Genomic DNA, 22454 nt, shown 5'->3' with positions numbered 1-22454 from the left:
CAGATGTGTGACTGTAAGGTGGTGACAGCCCAGAACCAAGACAATAGGGCAAAGGGAACTTCAGCCTTAATGAGCCACTTCATTTCCGATTTCCCCCCAAGTATGCGTGTCTGACAGCCCCTTGGCCCAAAGGGTCGGAAATTAGCTTTGTCTTCATGTCTTCATTCGTAGTTCGTCCACACACATGCTGACAGTGTGCCTAAGGCCAGGCACTCTGCCAAGCGGTGAGGGGAGGCCTAGAGTGTCCCGTCTGTCTCCAGGGACTTTTTTTTTTTTTTTGAGATGGAGTCTTGCCTGTCGCCCAAGCTGGAGTGCAGTGGTGTGATCTCGGCTCACTGCAGCCTCCGCCTCCTGGGTTCAAGTGATTCTCCTGCCTCAGCCTCCCGAGTAGCTGGGTGGTGCATACCACCACGCCAGGCTAATTTTTGTATTTTCAGTAGAGATGAGGTTTCACCACATTGGCCAGGCTGGTCTCAAACTCCTGACCTCGTGATCCGCCCACCTTGGCCTCCCAAAGTGCTGGGATTACAGGCTTGAGCCACCATGCCCGACTGGGGCCCTTCTTAAAGGGAAAGGCACCTGACCACAACACACATCAGGAGGAGGACTGCAGCCAGGGTGGAAGTGCTACAGTGGCACAGGAGGGTGGGTGTGCAAGTCTGGAGACAATCCAGAAAGGCCGTATGGAGGAAGTGACATTTATTCCGGGCCCACCCTCATCTCTCCCTTTGAGGTCCAAAGTTTGGATTGTTGGAACCGGAGCCCAATGAGGCCTGGAACAGAATTTGGCTGCTGGTCAAAAAGGAGAAATTAGCCCCATGTCTAAGAACATGTAGCGGAAGAGAGGGGCAGTGTGGGGAAGGCTTTTGCTATGCTCAGTCCATCAGAATAGTCTAGGTGTCCCCAGAGCAGGTAAACCAGGACTTCCAAACTGTTCCCAGTACAACTGCCGAAGGAATTCACCATCTGGGGTCCCATCAACAGGAGAGAGCTGTTATGCTGTCCAAAAACCAACCCTTGCTAAAGCCTTCTTTGGAATAGTGGTCTTCAAACTGTTTTGTGTCTCCCACGGAGCAAATGGTGAACTGATTTCCTGCCAAGTGATGAAGAGTATTGCTGCTAAACAAGCTTGAACACCACTGATGGAGTGGCGAGGGTGCAGCATTCAATACAGTACAAGGAGGCAGCTGTACGTCTGTACAATTGGCTCTCCCTCCATGCCTGTGCAGAAACATTTCCAGATGGTTTATAGACCTAAATGGAGACAGCAAAATTTAAGACAGTACAGTATTTTTTATTCTCAGAGTATGGTAGTTTTAAAAGTAACAGCAGAAGCCAGAAAGAGGAGGAAGTTATCCGCCTTAGTATGTTCAGCGTTGCTAAAACAGAATACCAAAGGCTAATTTACACAGAAAAAGTTTGTTTAGCTCCCAGTTCTGGTGGCTGGCAAGTCCAAGAGCATAGCGTTGGCATCTGCTCAGCTTCTGGTGAGGGCCTTGTGCTATCTCAAGACACAGCGGAAAAGCAGAAAGGCGAGGGGGCAGGTGCAAAGGCAACCCGCTCTTGCAGAGAGTAAGAACTCACTCCTTCAAGAGGGCATTCATCTATTCATGGGGTGTTCACTCCTATGACCCAGAAACCTGCCACTAGGGCCCACCCCCAACAGTTCCATTTGCAATTACATTTCAAGACAAATGGCATCCAAACCATAGCACTGTGTTAAAATGTAACTTCCATACAATAAAATACCACAAAGTTAAATGACAAATCATAGATAGAAATTACTTGCAACTTATATAAAACTGGATTGTTTCATATCATTGGATTTCGAATACATCCAAATCAGGAAAACAGAGGCAAATATAAAACCAGTGTCCTGAGGACATTTAAAAAACCAGGACTCACAGGAAGACATGCTCAACAAGTCATCAAGAGAAAGCAAACTGTGAAGCAACACATTTTACACCTGCCGGAGCTCAGACTGGCAGCAACTGGAAGCGATAATGTGGGGAAAAGGTACCTCTTATATTGCCGGATATTGGGCAAACTGGAGCAGCCCTTTGGGAAAGCAATTTGGCAATAACTAGTGAAGTTCAAGGCACACCCATCTGTGACCCGTAATTTGCCTCTAGGTGTGTGTGCGCCACAGATAGTTGACACTTATGCATAAGGATCACGGGTGGGTTTTGCTCCCATCTGCAGACATCCAGGACAATAAACCACCTACAGAACTCAAAATGAGATGCCCACATCTATTAGCTCCTGTCACATTCAGTCTCTTGATGAAACAAAACTGTAGCATATGTACAGTATTAATTTACTCATCTAGTTTGAAACAGGGTGACTATACCATATATAGTCTATGGGTCCCTTATTGGCAGATCCTGTAAGTTGGCCAAGACCCATGCCCAGGTCCTTCTACCTCGCCTTCCTCCACTGGATGACAGAACACCAGCCTCTCTGGCAGCCAGGCCTGGCCCTGCCAGCAAGGTGTCAGCAGTCTGCTGGGTGTTGGGGGAGGAGAGGCACAAGCACTGCTGGGTTGCAGTGATGGTTTTCCTGAAGAGGAAAGGATGGGTCATGTTGTCCTTAGGAAGCAGCAGGCCTGAGGGAAGGCTCTAGATCTGTAGGGGCCATTCTGGCCCTGGCCCAGCCTGAGCCAGCATTACACTGCCGGCCTGTTCTTTGAGGAAATGAGCCGTCTGTGAGGTCTGCAGCACCTGGCCCGGTACTCAGCTCTCAACAGCGTGCACCCTCCTTACTGACTCACAGGCTGTGGACTGAACTGGGTCCCTCAGGTTCATATGATTAAGCCCTAGCCCCTGGCATGATGGTAGTATTGGAGATGGCGCTTTCTGGAGGTGATTAGGTTTAGATGAGGTCCTGAGTGAGGGGCCCTTATGATGGGATTAGTGCCCTCCTAAGACACCAGAGACCTTGCTCTCTCCAGCACGTGGGGACACAGCAGGAAGACAGCTTTCTGCAAGCCACGAAGAGTCCTCACCGGAGCCCAACTATCCTGGCTCCCTTGTCTTAAACTTCTAGTCTCCAAAAACTGTGAGAAAATAAATTTCTACTGTTGAAGCCACCTGGTCTCCAGCATTTTGTTATAGCAGCCTGAGGACGCAGGCGTGCGCGCGTGCACACGCGCATATTCACGCACATAATGTGGTCCCAGTGTAAGACATGGGGGGAAGGGATATGGGGTGGGGTAGGGAGGTGATATCGGACATCAGGAGAGTAATCGCCTGGGGAGGCAGGCAGGAATGAAAAATGTGTACCTCAATCTCATTTTTAATCTTTCATAAAAAAGCAACCCCAAACTCATATGGCAATATATTAACTATTTACGCCAGCATGAGTTTCACCAGTGTATTCTGAATATGTGAACTATTTCACTACAAAAACGTCACCATGATATCCTGTCATCAACAGCTTCAATAAGAATCGTGAGGAGTCACAGGCGCTGTGGCTGCAGGAGTGTCTGGGACCACCAGGACTATTAATTTTCCCTCAAGGGTCATTGCATGCAGGGCTCAAACTTACGTCTCACAAGCAAACAATACTCTCAAATGACATGGGAAACAGGAAATTCTCTGGACATATCTAAATTTAAAAAAGAACACATGGCTGGGCGCAGTGGCTCACACCTATAATCCCAGCACTTTGGGAGGCTGAGGCGGGTGGATCACGAGGCCAGGAGTTCAAGACCAGCCTGGCCAATATGGTGAAACTATGTCTCTACTGAAACTACAAAAATTAGCCAGGCGTGGTGGTGTGCGCCTGTAATTCCGGCTACTTGGGAGGCTGACACAGAAGAACCGCTTGAACCGAGGCGGCGGAGGTTGCAGTGAGCTGAGATTGCGCCACTGCACTGCAGCCTGGGTGACAGAGAGACTGTCTCAAAAACAAGCAAACAAAACCCCCCAAAAACGCACACATTAGAAAAACAGGCCTATCGAAGAGAACCCTAAGAATTCTAACTGAGCAACTTTATTCACATAATTTCTACACCAAGAACTCGAGGGCCATCTCTGATGGAGCCAATTTCACTAATATTTGCTTTAAGGGCAGAGAAGTCAACCAAGTCCTCAGTCTCAAGAATTAAAAACAAAAATACAAACAGAGAGCAAGTGGGAAGAGAAATAACACTCAAAATTACCTAGCTGCACACTTTTAGTTTTGATTTTTCTAGCACAAAATCACTTCTCTTCCATCCTGTAAGACGTGTTCTTTCCTCTAGGGGGAAAAAAAAAAAGACAAAGAAAATGATGTTAGCAAAATTCTAGTAGAATTTCCAATGCCAGCCACTAAAAGGTTAACTGTTTTCCACTTATTCCATTGCATGTATAAAAATACTTACAGAAAATTACGTTAAATAAGTAAGTTATGTTAAAGAAACAACAAAAATATAATGGCGACCCCCCCACGCCGCCCCCCCACACTCCCCCAGGGAGCACAAGCTGGTGGGAAAGTCCACATCCCACACCCTGGCCCAGCTAGTGCCGCTGCGCGAGTGAATTTAGGAGTTCTAGGATTTAAGCTGCTTTTCTGTATCTATTAAAAGGAGAGACAGCCTGCCTATTGGACAGAATCGATCTAGTCAAGGGGTTCTGGTGGGGATTAAAGAAGATAAGGCGTAAAAATGGTTCAGCATGACCTGGCACACAGAGAGCACTGAGATGTGAGGCATGAAAACTCCATATGTAGTTGTAGCTCATGAAGATTTGGTCTCTTTCCTCAAGAAATTTATCATTTAAGCAGAAAAGCAGAAAAACATAGGAAACCAGTTACACATGTTTATACTGTGGTTTAAAACGAAACCTGGGGTGCTCATGATTTGACTTGCTGTCAAATTCCAGGGCAGCTGGGAGCGCCCTCAGGATGGTCTACTCCCCAGCCCCACAATAATGCAGCCTCACACCATTCCCCGCAAGGCCGAGGTCCCTCCTGTGTGGCTGGGCCAGAAGAAAGCCCTTTAGGCTGAGCAGGTGAAAAAACAAGACAGGAGCCTCTGCACGGAGCACCGGGGCAGGACGTCACACATGGAAAGGGGTCTGCAGGCGACTGGCACGGTGCCAGCAGATCACAGAACAAGGTGGGAAAAGGCACGAGACAGAATCCCAGGGGAGGATGATGGTAAATGGAAGAGCTGGGGCACTACCTGAGAAAAAAGTTAGGTTTAGACGGGCAGGGCGAGCAGAGCAGAGGAGCTCTGATGTGCGGGAGGCAGGAGAAACCTCGGATCACTCTCTGGGCCGGAGAGTTGTTTTTGGTGAAATGCTCCCCTTTCAACTGAGAAAGAGACTCTTGAGAGGTCATCTGTTAAACAGAACGCATAGGCTTCGCTCTCAAAGCAGCCTCCACGAAGTGTCTGCCATGAAGATGCGGCTGAGATTCTCGAAGGCTTCACTAACTGGGGCTCAAAGCCACCCAGCCAGTGGTTTGTTCTGAAAAAGCCATGTGGGCACAGGAATGGGGCATCAGGCACACAGTTGGAGACCAAGACCCGAGGGAAAGACTCTGCTGTTAGCCAGGCACTGCCAGGGGAGGAGCTCCGCAGGCCCTGCCCACACAGTGCCTGACCCTAGCCAGGCCCTGCAGAGAAAAACCCTTCCCATCACCTGAACACATATGTATGTCCATCCTCAACTGGGAAGACAGATGACAACAGAGGGCTTGTTTCATCTGCTCCTGGTTAGTTCACACAGTATGACTTTATACATGAAAATAACTTTGAAAACCAAAACACCCAACAAAACCTGGGAGCTTCTAGAACTGAGCCAAGGAGCCTGAGCTGCTAACCTACGAGACTGGCCCGTGTCCAGACAGCTCCTCACTGCAGCACCCACCATGTGGTGGGAGGGTGGGGGTCACCTGCACAGAGCAGGCAGCTGAGCGGTGGGTGGAGTCTGGGGAGGACGTCTGGGGATGCAATAGCAAAGAACCAGGTAGTAGCGGGAGAATGCCAGTGAAAGTTCCCTGGAAGGGAAGGGCTGTCCCACGGCAGACCCTGGAGCGGGTGGCCCTGCAGCAGTCCAAGGGCATTGGGAAGACAGAGTCACAGTGAGAAAGGCGTCAGGCGGCTCAAGTCACAGGAGGCCGCTGGTGGTCTGAGAGTGTGGTCTCTGCCATGCACAGGCCGGACTGCAGGCTGTGAAGGCAGGCGCCACAGAAGGAACAAGGCATGCCAGACCTTGGTTCTGAGCTGGACGGATGGCAGGAGCCAGCAGCTGAGAAGGGCTCACAGGCCAGGCGGGCCCAGGTGGGAGAAACAGAAAATGGGACATTTATGGCAGGCAGCGTCCACGCAAATGACCTCAAAGAGGCACATCGCCAGGGTAGGGCACAAGGGAAGAGGATACTGGAGACACAGCCTCACCTGCTGGAACCACAAACACACAAAACCCAAAGGAACTGGCCAAATCAAACCCACAGTCAAGTCCTGTCCACCTGTGGGTGAGCTGTGGCACTGAGCTTAAAAAGTCGCATCCTCTAGATCCTGGCTGTGGACACACAGACAAGCTGTGCTGGGGAATCCAGGCCTTAATGCCAACAAAGGTACCCACTCACACTGACCTACCCCACCGCACTGTCGCTCGAGAAAAGGGCACACGCAGACTCAAACTCTAGCTGGCGTGATTCGCACAAATGACGCTGCAGAGCGAGGTGCAGAAGTTTTCACGCCGAGCACTGAGGCGACCTGCAGGGCACCGCTCACGCCTGTGGGAATGCCATGCTCATGGCTCTCCCGGGCCACTCGTGCTCTGTCCCCACCAGGAGTCCCGAAATAGACAGGAAGTCATTTGCTTTAGAACACTTCTGCCTTCCAACGCTATTTTCTGAGTGTCAGATGAAGAGGTTAGAAATCAACGTTCGACAAAGACGAACAAAGTGTAGTAAGTGAGGGTTTGTAGAAAACCACCTGTGAGTGCATTCTAGTGGAAAGCGTGTGATGCAAGAGCATCTTCTGCTCAACCTCGATGCATCTTACACAGGAACATGTTCTCGATATAGACGATTTTACAGGAAGGAAAAGCATTTGGGAGAATGCTCGGAAAATGATCACGAATGTAAGATTTCGGTTGAGATTCACAAAAGTGGCACAAAGGTTCCCACCATAAAAACCCTCTGTCCAAAGAGGAGTCACTCACATAAAACACCCACGTTCAACCAACAGAAACGCACCTTCCTCTCTTCTGAGTTGGGCTGTGAAGAGCTGCCCTGGTCTCCCGGTCTTACGATGTTGACTACCCCATCTGAGGCACCCTGGGAACTGGCCTGGCATCCAGAGCCCTGGGGGTCTGACAGCCTGGGTCTTTTTGCAGGGAAATGATGGTCCCTCTTGGTGGCACAAGCAACACATGTAGATGAATGAGCCTCAATTGCAGTTGAGCCCAGTAGACTTTTTCTGCACCCCAGGGGTGATGATGGCAACTTCTGGAAACCCTGGAAGTGAGGGTCTGGATTTAATTTTCCTAAGAAGCCTTCTGTTTGATACCGAACTTCCATATTTGCTTTACCTGTAGACACTCCAATACATGAAGGCGCCTTCATCTGCTCAGGAGATCTGAGGCAGTACTTTTGATGAAGCTTGTCAAATTCTTCTTTAATTTCATCATAACGATTCCTTCTGTGGCCTAGCACTTCTTTATCTGGGCCTGAAAGAGTTTTGATGGGTGACACTGACTTTCTAAATATTCCAGAACTGTTCCCTTGAACGTGAAGATCAGAGGTCTGTTGCGGGCGAGCTGGGCTGTGTGTGGGGTTGGCCTTTGGAAGTGAAGAAGAATTGCTCTTGGGCAGGCACCTACCTGCTTTCAGAGATCCTTTGGCCAGGTTTTCAAAAGCCTCGCTTAAACTTCTTGCTTTTGCTTTGCTGGAAGGTAAACTCAGCTTGCAGGTTTCTAAGCCCTGAAGGCCACCAGGACTCGCAGGACCCCCTTTGTACACGTTCATGGCCCAGGAGTCTGGGAGGCCCATCTGGGGAGGCTGGTTCCTGGGACTCAAGCAATATTCCCGATGAAGCTGATCAAATCGCGTTTCAATCTCCCTCTGACGGTTCTCTCTATGGCCCTGTTGTATTCTTGGTCTGGAAACTATTTTTACAGGAGAAATTAACCATTTTAATGTCCTAAATCTATCTTCCTGATCAAGATTATAAGTTGCACTGGAGTTGAAATAAATCAAGGAAGAATACTTCGAGGGTGTCACTTTCAGCTCCTTCCAACTTGGATCTAACTTATGGATTTGGGGTTTGTTGACTTCAAGAAAAGCTTTTTCCAATTTTAAACCTGTCGTATGGCAAGGAACATCTAATACGTTCTTGCAATCTCTGATTGCTCCTGTGTCTTTCACAGGCTCACAGCAGGGTACAAAGTTCTCCTTGGAGCTCCTCTGAGAACGTCTGGCTCCTTTGCAATACGTTTTGTTCATCCTGCTCTTACCTCTGTGCCTGCTCCTAGAGTTCCAGTTTTGCATGATGAACGTTTTGGTGGAGATGATGCTTGATGGCTTTGTGCTCAACAGGCGGCTCATGGAGTGCAGCATCCCTGCGTACAGGTCACTGATGGTCACGTTGCAAATGTCATCGTCTTCAAAGTGCTGGCTGCTTAAGAAGCTGCTGCTACTGGTCTCTTGCAGGGAGAGGCTGTCATTTCTAGGTACTAAGGCCATGTCTGTGGAGGAAGGATGTGAAGGATCCCGTTCTCTGGGAGATGAAGCTGGTTTTGCAGGGTCACCAGGACTCTTTCCGGAGACACGACTGTAGTATCCTGGGAGAAAAGACACATAAAGTAAAGGTGTGTTACCATTCTAAACCATCCATGTGCACAGATGACAGAACTTAAGATTGGATCAGGACTATGTTTTTTTAAGCAATAGCAAAAACAAAAACACCACAAATGTGTAGGAGTAGACTCTTCTCAGAGATATTTTTTGCTATCAAAATTTGATTTCTACTCTCCATCGTACATTTCCCAAAGGTGTCTTCCTTTCCTTCTAGGCTGTTTAGAAGATGGATGCCTTTGCAGAAGCTAATTAGAAACTGAAAAATGACAACGCCGTTTACCTACAGGGATGGGAAGGGGCGTAAGACTTCTAAACAAACATCTTCATATAGCTTTGACTTTTGCATCATGTTAAATGTTTCCTATATGTAACCAACAATGATGGGGAAAAACCATAAAATTGAACACAAACAGAAAAAGAAAATTTGTATGTTAAATTGACAACTGAAAGAGAAAAAAGAGTCCAAATATGCTGAATGTCTGCCTCTTAAAGAGATATTGTCTAGGAATAAAAAGAGCTGCTTGGAAATGTTGAAGCTTACTTAGTACATGGTTGTGAAGAGTGGTAGCAGGTGCCGCAATGCTAGAGTTATTTTGTGCTGCACGATTGACCAGATGAGCGCGTGTTAAGTCATTGTGGCTGGTGAGAACAGGGAGAGGAAAATACGGCGTCAGGGCAGGGGTGAAGAAATGCTCAAAAAATCATGGGGTTGCACCACATGACACAAAAGCCAGACTGAAAGGGGCTCCCTGACAGCTAAATCTGGGACTACTTGAGTGTCAGATTGAATACTGGCAATGGATTATAACATGGGAATCAAAGAACAAGAAGACTCAATGAATTCCTACTGATCCTAAAAAGTAAAAATAAATCAAAGCATGAGAGGGCACTACAGGAAGCAAAAAAAAAAAAAAAAAAAAAGGACCAGAGGGGAGACAGCTCTTTTCAACAGAATGCCAACTGACGTGTGCCAAGGAACAGCAGAGACAGAAACAACCTGGGCGGGGACCTCCACCCAGGAAATCCACATTGCTGGCTTCTAAGTCACTGGGTGAGAAGTTTTTAGAGAAAAGGTTCCTAGGAGATCTCAAAGAATCACACAAATGACTCCAAGGAAAAAGGGCCTGTCGCAATGAGAAACATTGAATTAAGGTCTTACCTGAACTCATGACCAGCCTCAAAAGTCACCAAGAATGGGACAGACTGACCAAATGTTCTCAGGACAAGTCGTCCCTGTAGTAATTTTGCCAAATATGTTTAACATGAACCTAACCATGAGGAAGCAATCAGATCCAAATTCAGGGACATTCTGCAAAACTACTGGCCTGGGCTATTCAAGAAAGGCAATAATATGAAAGGTGGCCACGAGGGAGAAAAGGTCAAGGAGCTACTCTTGATGGAGGGAGACTAAACGCAACAGTGGTACCAGCCTGAATGGGTCTGGAAATGGTCAGGCAAACCAGAAAGGCTGCAAAGGCCATCATCGGCACAATGGGTAAAACTGTACTGCATCAATGTTCAATTTCTGGCATGTGTTAAGGGTACCGTAGTCATAAAGGAGAATGACCCGACGTTTGGAGGTATGTGTGAGGCATTTAGGGATAAACGCATACACAAATGCAATAAATACACACTGTGTGTGCACATGTGTTGGGGGTGATAAAGCAAATACGACAACGTGTTAATTGTGAAACAGGTGAAGCGTGTTCACTGCACTAGTCCTGTGCTTCTGGAGATGCAAAACTTTTCAAACTAGTACATTGGAATAAAGAGCAGACGCGCAGAGGAGAAAACAGCTTATTTCAAAACATCTTATCTTCCAGTGAAATGCAAGTGTATCTCTAACAATTTATGTTGATGAAACACGCCAGGAAATGATGGCGTGGCCAGCGTGAGCAGCTCTGAGGGGCCACACAGCTCCAACGAAAGTGAAGGAGACATGCATGGTTCATAGAGTTTCTGTGTCGCACTCACCAGGGGCAGGCATGGCAGGTGAGGCCAGTGAAGGCAGCGGAGTCACATGTGCATCCTTTCCAGCTCTGTCACCTGCATACTGAAATCAGAGCCAGTGGTTACAAGAAAAAAGTTGCCAGGTGTCAACTGGGTGCAAGGAGCTGGGTTCTCCCGACAACGGGGACTGTGCATCTTAATACAGCCGCGCCGACGAGCGTGTGAATGTGGTGACAGTGGCCAGCTAGGCTTCGGGCAGTGGGAAGAAAAAGTGTCCTACTAAGATCTGGACACTTGATGTGGTCTCCAGGACAGCTTCCAGCCACAGTCATCACTCATCTGCTAGTAACTTCTTATCCCAGGGGCGCTGGTAGCTTTCTTGGTCTACCATTATACTCGGACCGCAAGAACACCTAGGGGCCAGGTGGATGGTGGACAAAGAAGACCCGATAGATCCATTCGTTCCTAACCCTAATCTGTTCCCCGGATCAACACAGCAACTACGAGGGTACCACTTGCTGCCTTGGGTTAAAGGGAAAAGCATTTCAGGTACATCCACTAAGTCGATGGTTCCAAATACAGGCTTTCCACTGGTCAGGAGCACAGTAGGAAAACACACACACCCCTGTGAGATTGCTACCTTTTCTTGGAGATGAATTTTTATTCTGCAATGTGTACTTTCTGGGCATCTGGTGTTGCAATGTCCCTTATTCTATGGCAGAGGGCACTGACTTTTAAGAGAGGGGTTGGCAGGTGAGCGTGCCCACCTCTCAAGCCATCACATCCTCCCCCCAACATGACCTCTCAGCAGGCGGGACAGGTGCCAAGGGTCAGCCACCTCACCTTGCAGCTGATCCTAGCCTGATCACACCAGGGAATGTGGGGACTACTGCTTCCCTAACTGTGCAGCTTCAAATCCTGGTCCAGAGGTTGGGGCTGCTCTTAAGAGTCTCATGTGTGGCCCCACTAGTTTTTTTTTTTTTTTTTTTTTTGAGACAGAGTCTTGCTCTATCACCCTGGCTGCAGCACAGTGGCGCAATCTCAGCTCACTGCAACCTCCGCCTCCTGGGTTCAAGCGATTCTCCTGTCCCAGCCTCCCGAGTAGCTGGGATTACAAGCGTCCGCCACCACACCCAGCTAATTTTTCTATTTTTAGTAGAGATGAGGTTTCACCATGTTGGTGAAACCTCCTGACCTCAAGTGACCCACCTGCCTTGGCCTCCCAGAGTGCTGGGATTACAGACGTGAGCCACTGTGCCCAGCTGCCCCACTAGATTTTTCTGTGAGCTGTCCCAGACCAGTGGGCAGAGCGCCTCTGCCAGGGTTCCCACCTTCCTGATGGCGCTGCCCTGGGGAACCTAGAGTGTTTATTCAAGAAGAGCAAGTATGTCAGCATGTGAATAAACAATTTGGAAATCATTACTTCAAATGCTCTTTACGGGTTCTGCAGAAAGTAACAAAAAGCGTAATAACATCACACCTCAATGTGTTTATGATCTAATTATGTAAAAACAAATACGGGGAAACAGATTACCTCAAAATACTCTGCACTTTGTAGGAGTATATCCACTTGGGTCAAGTATTTCCTTCTTAACTCATTTTTCAAAGGGCTTTGAGGCACTGCAGGCTGATCAAAAAAGAGAAGTCAGAATTTTTAAGAGCTTCTGAGTACACCTGACATTTTGTATTCTGGAACCAACTGGCAAAGTTCACTGATGTACAAATCTTTACATGATGCTACTCCAAGTCACTTTTGCCTCCATGATGTTATTCCAAGTCACTTTTTCACCTCTTGCTGTGTTAATAACCCAAAAGAATGTGAAAAGACAAAACAAGAATAAAATAAAAACCATGTCTAGAGAAGTTTATGACAGCATTTCTAGACCAGAAAAAAAAATCATCTGAATATTCATAGGTGAGCTCGGGACTCAACTACTGGTAATAACCTCAAACTGGTAAGTTTATAAAAAATTCAGTGCTCCTGGCTGGGTGTGGTGGGTCACGCCTGCAATCCCAGCACTTTAGGAGGCTGAGGCAGGTGGATCACTGGAGGCCAGGAGTTCGAGACCAGACTGGCCAACATGAAACTCTGTCTCTACTAAAATACAAAAATTAGCTGGGCATGGTGGCAGGTGCCTGTAGTCCCAGCTATTTGGGAGGCTGAGGCAGGAGAATCGCTTGAACCCAGGAGGTAGAGGTTGCAGTGAGCTGAGATCGCTCCACTGTACTCCAGCCGGGGTGACAGAGTGAGACTCCGTCTCAAAAAAACCAAAAACAAAAAACAGAAATTCAGGGCTCCAGCTCAGGAGGCTCTCCTACCCCTCCCCTGCCAGACACTGGAAATAGAGGGCGTCACCCTCCATCCTCTGCTGCATGGCACTGGCACTTTGGTTCTTGACTCTTGGCACCACCCCCTTCCCCTCTGCTGCCAATCCCTACACAGTCTCTCAGTGAGCACCCACTTTCTTCCCCAGGACCACTGCCTCCTTTTTCTTAGTTACTGAAAGTTACACATGGGTGCGTGGGAAACCCTCTGCACAAAAGCGGCAATTTTAGAGGAAAACCATGCACCAGCTATTCTAGCAGGAGACAGGGTGTGACACGGGGGCCAGGAAAGACGCTAGAGTCGGTTAAGCTCTGTGTAAATTCTCATCTATCCCAACCAAGGAGGATAAGAGGCACATCCTGTAAGAAAACGGGTGGTTTCTGTGACCTCGGGACATCCTGGGAAACAGACATATAAATGACACTTACTGTTTAGGTGACAACTGCCCAATGAGGCGACCTTGTGACTTGAGGCATTTGACGGCAGACCTGGAAATACTTTCTAGAACACCTCTCTTTTGACCCTGCTCCTGTGGGGGAGACTGACCAAGAGCCCAACTTCCCTGTCGTGTGCTCATCCAAGCAAATGGCACCCTGCCAACCACACTGACAGCTTTATCTGCAGAGTGAAAATCATCATGAATCAGGCTTGCACTATGGGTAGAACTGGCTGCCAAGTGCTAGACTGAGAGGAGGACCTTACTGCTGAAGGGAATCCGGACATGAGGAAACCTGAGACTTGGAAGTAACAAAAGCCAGCCTCAGGAGAGGACTTCCAGAAGGCTGCAGGCAATGCTGCCCGCCGCAGGCCACAAGGGCTTTGCTGGATCCACCCCTGAGCCTCCAAGCGCCCCCTCTGTCCATTCATTACTAAAAGCAGTACTTACTGCTAAGGCCCAAGCAACTGACTCTTCCTGGTCTGACGTGGCATTGATATCTCCGCTTTTTGAATCTAAAAGTCAAACAAGTAAATCTCAATCAGGATTTTCAGGAAAGAGTGCATTTTCCTCTCAAGGATGGTTTTGGCATCACTTCAAGTAATTTCTACAGTAAAAACCCCCATTGTTTCAAGGGTGCACCCATTGGAGCCATCTACGGCTGCCCATGGTTCTTAGTAACCCAGAGAACCCCTTAGAATGAGAATCTGCCTGGGGCCATGGAGTGAGGAAAAGCAGATTCTGCACCACCTCCCGCTTTCCATGGCCTCTGAGCCTGGAAGTTGAGACACTCAAGCCCAGCACTGCTCAACAGAACTTCCAGTGACCATGGAAAATGGTGTGTGCTGTCCTAGGCCAGTCACTAGCCACATGGGGCTACTCCAGCTGGGATGTGGCCAGTAAGGTGGAGGAAATGGATTTTAAATTTTATTTAACTTTCAACTAATTTAAATATCATTCAGAGAGGGCTGGTGGGTGCCATACTGGGCAGTACAGCTGTCAAATAACTATTTCCTGTGATGTCAAGCAGTCAGGGAAATTCATGGATCTAAGGATTTAGAGTTAAAATCTGGATTAATAGCAGTAAACACATAGCACCACAGGTAAATATCCTCATGAAGAGCTTTCCAATTCTACTCTAAGAGACCACCAGCTTCCTTTTAGTGACTCAACACCCATCACTAACTGTAGGTGCAGGCAAGGTGCCAAGGAAGGGGCTGGGCAGAGTGGACAGAGGCTGCAGAAGGCCAGTGTCCAGGTGTTTAAAGGCTAGTGACAAAACTGTTTCAGCAAAGGAACCCAGGTTTAAAGAGCTTAGATAAGACTGGGGGTCTGTTTATCCGGGGGCAGTGAGGAGGCCATGTGGTCAGGCAGACCTTCAGGCCCCATTCTGGGTTCTGGCCTTTTACCCCAAAAGCAATGCGAAGCCATGTGTTCCATCAGAGAAGCGGCCTGACCACATTCACAGGTGCGTCAGTGGGGCAGAGGGAGCCCGGGTGGGGATGGGGGCTGGTGCTCAGCGGGGACATGAGAGCTAAGCGGGGACATGAGAGCTAAGCGGGGACATGAGAGCTAACGAGGCACAAGGCACAGGACAGGGATGCCATGGCCATGAGGAATGAGGCAGGGCTGAGATGAAGAGGACCCTGGGTTTCTGGCTCACACTAGAGGGAAGACAGTAGGGGCCTGTAGTGAGGCACAGAGCAGAAGATGGGGAGCCGGTCTGTCCGGCTGAGCCTCAGCTGTGCCAAGTCTGGACATGAAGTATTGAAGCAGAGGGGCTGCTAGGCAGTAAAACGCCTCCAGTTGGGGTCTGGCTGGAGGTTATAGTCAGGAGGAGCATGGGGCCAAGGAGCAGGGGGCCACAGAGGCCCAGGCCAGAACTTCCAGAAGGTTTAAATGCTATGGAGAGGGCAAAACCCAAATAATAAAACCCAAAGAATGCCAACAGGATTTAGCAACAGGGTTGCGAGAAACCTCACCCAGAGTTGGGCTTTAGAGATGGAGCCAGGATGGAATCGGGAGAGGAGGAACGCATGGGGTTGGTGGGGTAGGGAATCCATGACAGCAAATGGAGCAGGTTATTTGACTCTGGTTGTAAACGGAACTGGGCAAAGGGAGGTGGCGAGGAAGGGGCCCAGGACAGGGGAGAGCCACGAAGGGTCTGATGTGTCTAAGGTGAGGCTGGGCGCATCTAAATACCAATGGATGGATCCAGGGGACAGAGGCTAAAGACAGAAGGAAGGGGTGAGGGATGGATTCCTGAGAAAAGAGGACAGGATGGGGTTGGGCAGTGAGACTGGCCTGGGGAAAAGGAAGGAGCCTCCTAGGAGGATGAGGTGGGAAGTTTCCCTATAGAAGTGAGAGTTCACAACACCACCTTGTAGGGGCAAATCTTAACTTATTAAATCTGCATATTAACTTTTCACGTGGAGGGGCACATTTATTTACTCAAGAAACACCTGAGTACCATTCATATGTCAGGCACTGGATGTAACTGTGGGGAAGGCAGAGTCAGAGGAATCAACAATGTACTTGAACATATTTTAGTTTTTAAGATGTACCTTAGAAAAAATTAAAACTTTATTACTGAGGAATCCAGGCTTTCAGCTGTTGTAACAGGTGCATCAGGCCTGGTCCCCCGACCTCAGTTCTCTGACGAAGGCGACACTCACCGGCTCCCAGGACTGTGCGGTGCGAGGAAAACTCAGGACCCCGGGCTGCAGCTTGCACAGAGCCATCTGTCCTGTCCGCGGGCCTCACGGGGGAGTCCTCCAAGTGCAGACGCCAATAAAGACATGGTTGTTTGAGTGACAGCACATTTCAAAGTCACTGTAAAGTAATAAACCTGCAATCCTTCCGTTAACACAGGAGATAGCAAGAGCCTACAAGGCTTCTCTTCTCCCTGTATGTCCACTATATGAGGCCTCAAGAGCGCAGGAGGGAGCTGAGGCTCCCTTCGGTTGCACCGGGAGCTGCTACTTAAAAAGCCACTTGGAAGGTAGGGAAGGAGCAGGGAAAGTCAGGGGCCCAGGCACAAGCAGATAAGCCCACCCCTCCTAACACTGGCCCAGGGATGACAGGGTCTGGGGCAAACCGAAAAACAAATAGGAAGAACAAAATTGTCCTGAGGTCATCAGTGAGAACATAGAAATAGTCGAGTGGCCCCCAGGGGACTTCCTGTGATCTTTAAAGAATGTGCTGGAGTATTTAAGGTGGGGAGGAGCCAGTTTCAGCCCAAGCCTCACGCACAGAGGCAGCTGCTGTCCCGACCAGGAGCTCACACCTGGTGGGCAGGGCTGGTTGGGCGGCCACACTCCTGGTCAGGCCTGCTTCAGCTCTCCAGAGCCTGCTCTACAGCACGTCCCACAAATAATCCCAGCGAATGGCATCGGTGGGTTCTCAGTGAAATTCAAGCATTCAAGGTACCAGATTGGCTAAAATATTAATATTTTAGGAACCACCCATAAGAACAGGGTGTGAGAAGGTGGTGAGGCCTGTACCATTAGGGATGGTCCTCAGGTGTCAACTCTGAGGGTTCAGAGGACTTGGGGCTACCCAGGAGCACTACAGGGTAACTGAAGCCCACTTCTGGAATATCAGAACCTTTGCTTCCAGTGAAACCACCATGTAAGATGGAGTTCACAGAGTTGTTTTGTGGCGGTGTCTGAGGCAGAATCTGGTTTGAGAATCACAGAGAAGCAGACGATCTACAACAACCCCAAACTACTTGGTAGCTCTGGTAGCTACAAAGAGAGCCCAGGCACTGTGTTATAACCGACCCAGCACAGGTCAACGCCCGGCCTGCTAGGGCCCACAGCCTCCCCTAGCACCCAGGGCAGCAGGAGCACCAAGTCGTCTGGGAAAAGGTGAAAGCAGATCTGGGCACTGTCACCAACAGCAATTACAGTGAAGTCAGATATGTCCCAGCTGAAATCTCAGGCTACGCCCAGTTTCCTAATCCCAAGAAAGGGTCTGAAGATTCTGGAGACCCAGGGTAGGGGTCCTCCTACATTTTAAAAACAAATCTTAAATAAATCTTCAAATGAAAACTTGTTGCCACCAGGACCATATAAGCACTGGTCTGATGAGTGCTCATCTCTATTATGTATAATTCAAAGAGTATATATCCTTTAAACCAATAATCCCACTTCTCAGAATTTACTGAAAAGGGGAAATATCAGTATTGGGAAGAGATAAGGACCAGGATTTTCTTTGAAAACCATATCTAACAGAGGCTTTATAAATAAAGTTTTATTGGAACACTGCCACGTACACTCATTTACATATTATTTTCGGCTGCTTTCCCCCTGCAACACAGAGCTGAGTAGTTACAGCAGAGACCATACAGCCAGCAAAGCCTAAAATATGTACCATCTGACCCTTTGTGGAAAAAGTGTGCTGACCCTTATTTATTAATAAAGGAAGCCACAAATAGCTAATTGCCTATCAACAGGAGAGCAGTTAAAAAAATATGATTTTTAAAATAATTATATAATTTTATAATTATACAATAGTTGATGAAGAGTTCACCATATGTATTAACTGGAAAAGTGAAGGAGAAAAAAATGCATTTATGAAGATGTGTATTATAGAGAATCACATTGTACTAAAATAGCATTAGTGACCATCTTTGCAGAGAGAAATCAGCTCATTTATGTAGTTGTATGTACTTTTAACATTTCCATGACTAGAATAATTAATCAAGAAGATTTGATTTCAAATTTGCTGTTAATATTATGTCACCTTGACCTTGATGTTTTCATTCTTGGGTACGGGTTCCTTGACCTGTGATCACAGGGAGGAACCATGTGGCATCTGAGAGGCAGTGATTAATTGAATACCAGACAACCTTGCAAAAGCCACTGTGGCAAAAGGGCTCCTGGATGTCCCTGTAGAAAGGGCAACAGCACCTTCCACTAAAATAACAGGTCTCAGAGCTGCAACACCCTCGGAACAACCAGGCAGGGAAACCCGGGTCTTCAGAAGGTAGACAAATGCAGAGGGAAAGATGTGTGGTCCTCCAGGCCGCGCCTCCCCTCGTCTCTCTTCCTCCCATTTCAAAACAGGAAGAGAGACATTCTTCTTCCCTAGAAGGAACTGGATTTGGTCTTTTCTGTGAGCCCCTCGCTGGGCTGGCACGTGGCCTTGGGGAGGGTTACCCAGCTGGCCCAGCCTCTGCATGTGTGTTATCAGAGCCCCTCAGCCTGTGACACAGGAAACACAGGGTGACAAAAAAGGCCAAACATTACACAGTGCCTCCTTGCACTTGACAAGCTACAGAAGAAACGCTTCTAAATCCTTAAAAACAGAAAAAGAGTATAATCAAGGTGAGAAGTGCCCCGTGGTGGCCTCTGCATAAGCTCAGAGGTTGGGCACACCCACACCTTTATTCACATCAATGCTCCTCCACAGCAAGGTTATGTGGCAATAAAATTTGACACTAAATACCTGGATCTCTCTTTCGTTTCTTTCCTTTATTAGTCTTCCACCCCAAATTCTCAATCCTGAAGAAAAGAAACAAAAATGACCATTGACATAATCCTGAACGCTGAACTTCTGCTCAATCTGTGTTCACTGGAAGCCAAAGTGACAGGCAAAAAAAAGGTACAAAATTAAAACCAAGCCAGGCTTCTGATACCCTGCTGTTGTTCCTCTTTGTAAAGTTTCAGGTTTTTAAGGCAAATGTGTCATTGATGGAACTCTCTCTTACCTACTAGGCAATGGCTCATCAAATTACATCATTAGCCCAAAGAGTTACATGAAAACAAGGAACATATGTGACAGCAACTGTCCTTAAAATACATACAGAGAGGACAATCTATATACTATTTAGAGGGAGTAAGCACTTTTCGCAGGCAATCTCTACATCCCATATACGGAATGAATGCTTTCTAAGGGCAATCTACATGTTATACAGAGACCTGCCACTGGAATATTTTAGTTTCTGCCTATGTAAACTTTTCACCCAAGATGCGCCTGGATTGCCTATAAAGGCGGAAAGGTAGGATTTCTTTTAATTCAAGGAGCAGATCTTGTGAACCTTTTGTGCCCGTCTGTTTAATGCAACACAGAACGTGCTGTGAGGTTTGTTTTCATTAAGTGATACTGAGTTAGTTATAAAGCTATACGGGAGGAATTGACCCCAGCCAGTGCAAACTGTCACCAGCTATTTACCAAAAAGAATCCACAAGATTTCAGTCCGTTACATTAACTATTAAACGGAATGCCTTCTCCCTATTCAAGTACTTGGAGCCTCAAGGAAGACAGTTACTACTCCAAGTTAAACAGGGCAAACAATAGTCAAAGTGAGTATTGGCAGTGGAGGGTGGGTACTGTTCCCAGAGTTTCACAGGGATTGTACGTAACTGTTACAACACCCCTGCCCAGGAGACATTATTGTCAGCATCCTTCCCATTTCACAGATGAAGACACTGAGACCAGTCCAGCTAAGCAACTGCCCCGAGCTGCCATGGTGTGGAGATGGCCAGCGGGGATGCCAACCCGGCAAGCCGGAGGCGTGCGAGCCAGGAGGCACCTATGTCTCTTCAGGAATTGTTTTAATAAGTAATCCAAGTAATTTACAGGTTTAAGGGCACCAATGTTTTGGTTCCTATTAGGTGAACAATGTTTACTTCCTAAAACAGCAGTGACAGCATTTCAACTACTCCATTCGCACTCTTCACCCGAATACTCAGAAGGGGAGGATGACGCTTACCCTGTGGCGTCTCGTAGGTCAGCGTGGCCATTTGCACCACCGGGGTGTCCTCGAAGGGCTGGTTGTACTGTGGAGGAGGAGGGGTTTCCTGTCAGGTCCCAGGGGCCTCAGACCCCGGCGGAGGCGGCGCCAGCCCGCGAGAGGCCGTTAGTCTGGCCGGGGGCGCCCCAAACGCGGTCTCCGCAGCGGAGACCGCAACCCCGCCTCTCTCGTCCCACTCAGGAGCCCCCCAGCCCCACCAAACCCTCCTCTCTGCACCCGAGCCCCAGTCCCGCTTCCCCACTCCCCGCTCCGGAGGCCGCAGTCTTTCCTCCCCGTCCCCGCTCCGAAGCCTTCGGCGCTGCCTCCTCCTTCCCTCTCTGGAGCCCCCAGCTCCGCCTCCACCTTCTCTCCGCACCCAAGCCCCAGTCCCGCTTCCCCAGCTCCCGCTCCGAGCCCTTAGAGCCCCTTCCCTTCCCGTCCTACGTCCCCTCCCAGCCTCACTCCGACCCGCAGGCCTCCCCTCCTGGCGGACCGGCGGGGGCCGCACCTTCTCTATCAGTAGCTGCATGCGCCTCTGGAAGCGGCGGCGACTGGCCCTGAGTTTCTGCAGCAGCGGGTCGTCTTCCACGTCCTCGCTCTCCATGGTGCGCAGCGGACCCAGAATCGGACCAAGCCGCAGACTTAGCCGCTACCCCAGCGGCGACCCGGACCGCAGGGCCCAGCGCGCCGCACACTCAAATAGGCGACTTCGCCCTTCCTGCCTTCCTCTCGGTTTTCTATTGGCCAGCGCGGAGAAGCCGGGCGCTGATTGGGCCTTTCAAACAAATTTGCATCCCTCCTCCCGGCCAATCCACGCCAGAGTTTCCAGCCACGCCCCAAGAAGCGTGTCCGGCGGAAGGGAGGGAGGGTCTCCGGTAGCAGAGGTGGGTGGAAGTTGCTCCAACGGCTCTGTGCTTGTTAATCAGCGGGGCTGTGCGAGATCCGGTGGGATGCGTGTCATCTCCCGCGCTGTGCACCGGAGATAAGTACGGCCTGGAGATTTCTGCGTGACTTGCTCTAGGTGTCGCCGCCGGGCGGGGGCCGCCTTCCTCACTCGCCCGCCTGGGATCCCGGCGCGGTTTCGAGGGCAGGGGCCTAAGAAAGACAACCCCAAATTACCAACCCAAAAGGAGGCAGGATAGCGAAAGAAAAAATAAGTCTCAACGAATGACACATTTAAAGATGCTGACAAATGCCATACACATCACAAAATCCAGGAAAATACTTGTATTAACCCACCTTTTCCCCCATGTATTTCTGATTGCATATTCTGCTTCTTCATTGATATTAATCTTGTAATATTTTCTCCAGAGAGAAGAGCAAGATAAATCAGTCTTTAGTATGGCTGATGGAATTTGTGATTGACATCTTAGGAATGTCAATCCTAAGGAAACACAGGGTGACTTAACCACATTTGTGTGCTTGTGCTGATGTGATTACCATAGTATGTGATTGAAAATAAAAGCATTACTGAGCACCAAGAGGTCCCTTAGAGGGGGATCTTCACCTCCTTTTAGCCTGCACGGCAATTCTATCATGATGTCCTGCAGAAATTTAGGTGGGGGTGGGGGGAGCGTGAGAACTTTGGGGCTCATGTAGTGTGTGTGACCACAAAATGTGTTGCGTTGTGCTGGACACAGAGATGTGCTGGCCTGATTCCCCTTAAGATGCCACAGCTGCTGGGGGGCAGTTGGCAGGGGCCTTCAGTTGTCAGCCTATTCTGGGACGATTCAGTTGCAGAGAACTCCCTCACCCAAGATCCTGCTGCCCCAGGGTGGCCCAGCGCCAGTGACTGATCCAGGTGGGAACAGGAAGGCTGTACTATTTCAGTCTGATGGAAGAAAACCCTGGGCCACTTTATCTTCCGAGCTCTCAATTCCACGGAATTGGATGGGGTAACCTACCAATCCTGTTTCTTTCCCTCCCTTCCTCCCTATATAAACATCCTCTCAGTCTTCTCCAGTTGCAGGATCTACACATTTAATTTGTATCTTTTCCAATTTTCGCAAACAGGCTGAGGTGTCTTCCTCCTCCTTCCTTAGGAGTGTTCAGAAACTTAACATGTTCTTCCTCGGACTGTGCTTCCACACATAATTTACTTTTCAAACATCTAACTGGGCCCATTTAGAGACTTGGGACCTTGAATAAGATTTTTTTCTTCTTGGGTTTTGGACGATTGACTCTTTCATTGTTACCAGATAGAGCTGTCCAGG

General features: G+C 48.7%; 1 protein-coding gene across 2 annotated transcripts; it reads right to left on the bottom strand.

Annotated features, from left to right (window-relative positions):
- Positions 1-83: 83 nt before the first annotated feature.
- HJURP (Holliday junction recognition protein) lies at positions 84-20943 on the bottom strand. Of its 2 annotated transcripts, XM_050750488.1 has the most exons (10): positions 20750-20943; positions 20221-20287; positions 18954-19009; positions 16178-16274; positions 13953-14017; positions 12275-12367; positions 10765-10843; positions 7189-8774; positions 4163-4239; positions 84-1254 (listed from the first exon to the last, which is right to left on the bottom strand). In XM_050750488.1, exons 1-9 carry the CDS (start codon positions 20843-20845, stop codon positions 4192-4194), a joined length of 2187 nt encoding a protein of 728 aa, XP_050606445.1. In that variant the 5' UTR covers positions 20846-20943; the 3' UTR covers positions 84-1254; positions 4163-4191. The 2 variants fall into 2 exon arrangements, with proteins under 2 accessions (XP_050606445.1, XP_050606444.1); XM_050750487.1 differs by lacking the exon at positions 84-1254 and having other exon boundaries at positions 3468-4239.
- Between the last annotated feature and the right edge of the window lie 1511 nt (positions 20944-22454).

Source organism: Macaca thibetana, chromosome 12 (genome assembly GCF_024542745.1).
Source record: "Macaca thibetana thibetana isolate TM-01 chromosome 12, ASM2454274v1, whole genome shotgun sequence".
Taxonomy (NCBI): Eukaryota; Metazoa; Chordata; class Mammalia; order Primates; family Cercopithecidae; genus Macaca; species Macaca thibetana.
This window is presented reverse-complemented; position numbering and strand designations above follow the sequence as displayed.

Coding starts and splice junctions, on each gene's coding strand:
- HJURP (XM_050750488.1), bottom strand. CDS start 20,845: ATGGAGAGCGAGGACGTGGAAGACGACCCGCTGCTGCAGAAACTCAGG. Junction 16,275..18,953: donor GAAACGAAAGAGAGATCCAG/GTATTTAGTGTC, acceptor CTGCACTTGGAG/GACTCCCCCGTGAGGCCCGC. Junction 8,775..10,764: donor ACCTGCCATGCCTGCCCCTG/GTGAGTGCGACA, acceptor CTTTTCTCCCAG/GATACTACAGTCGTGTCTCC.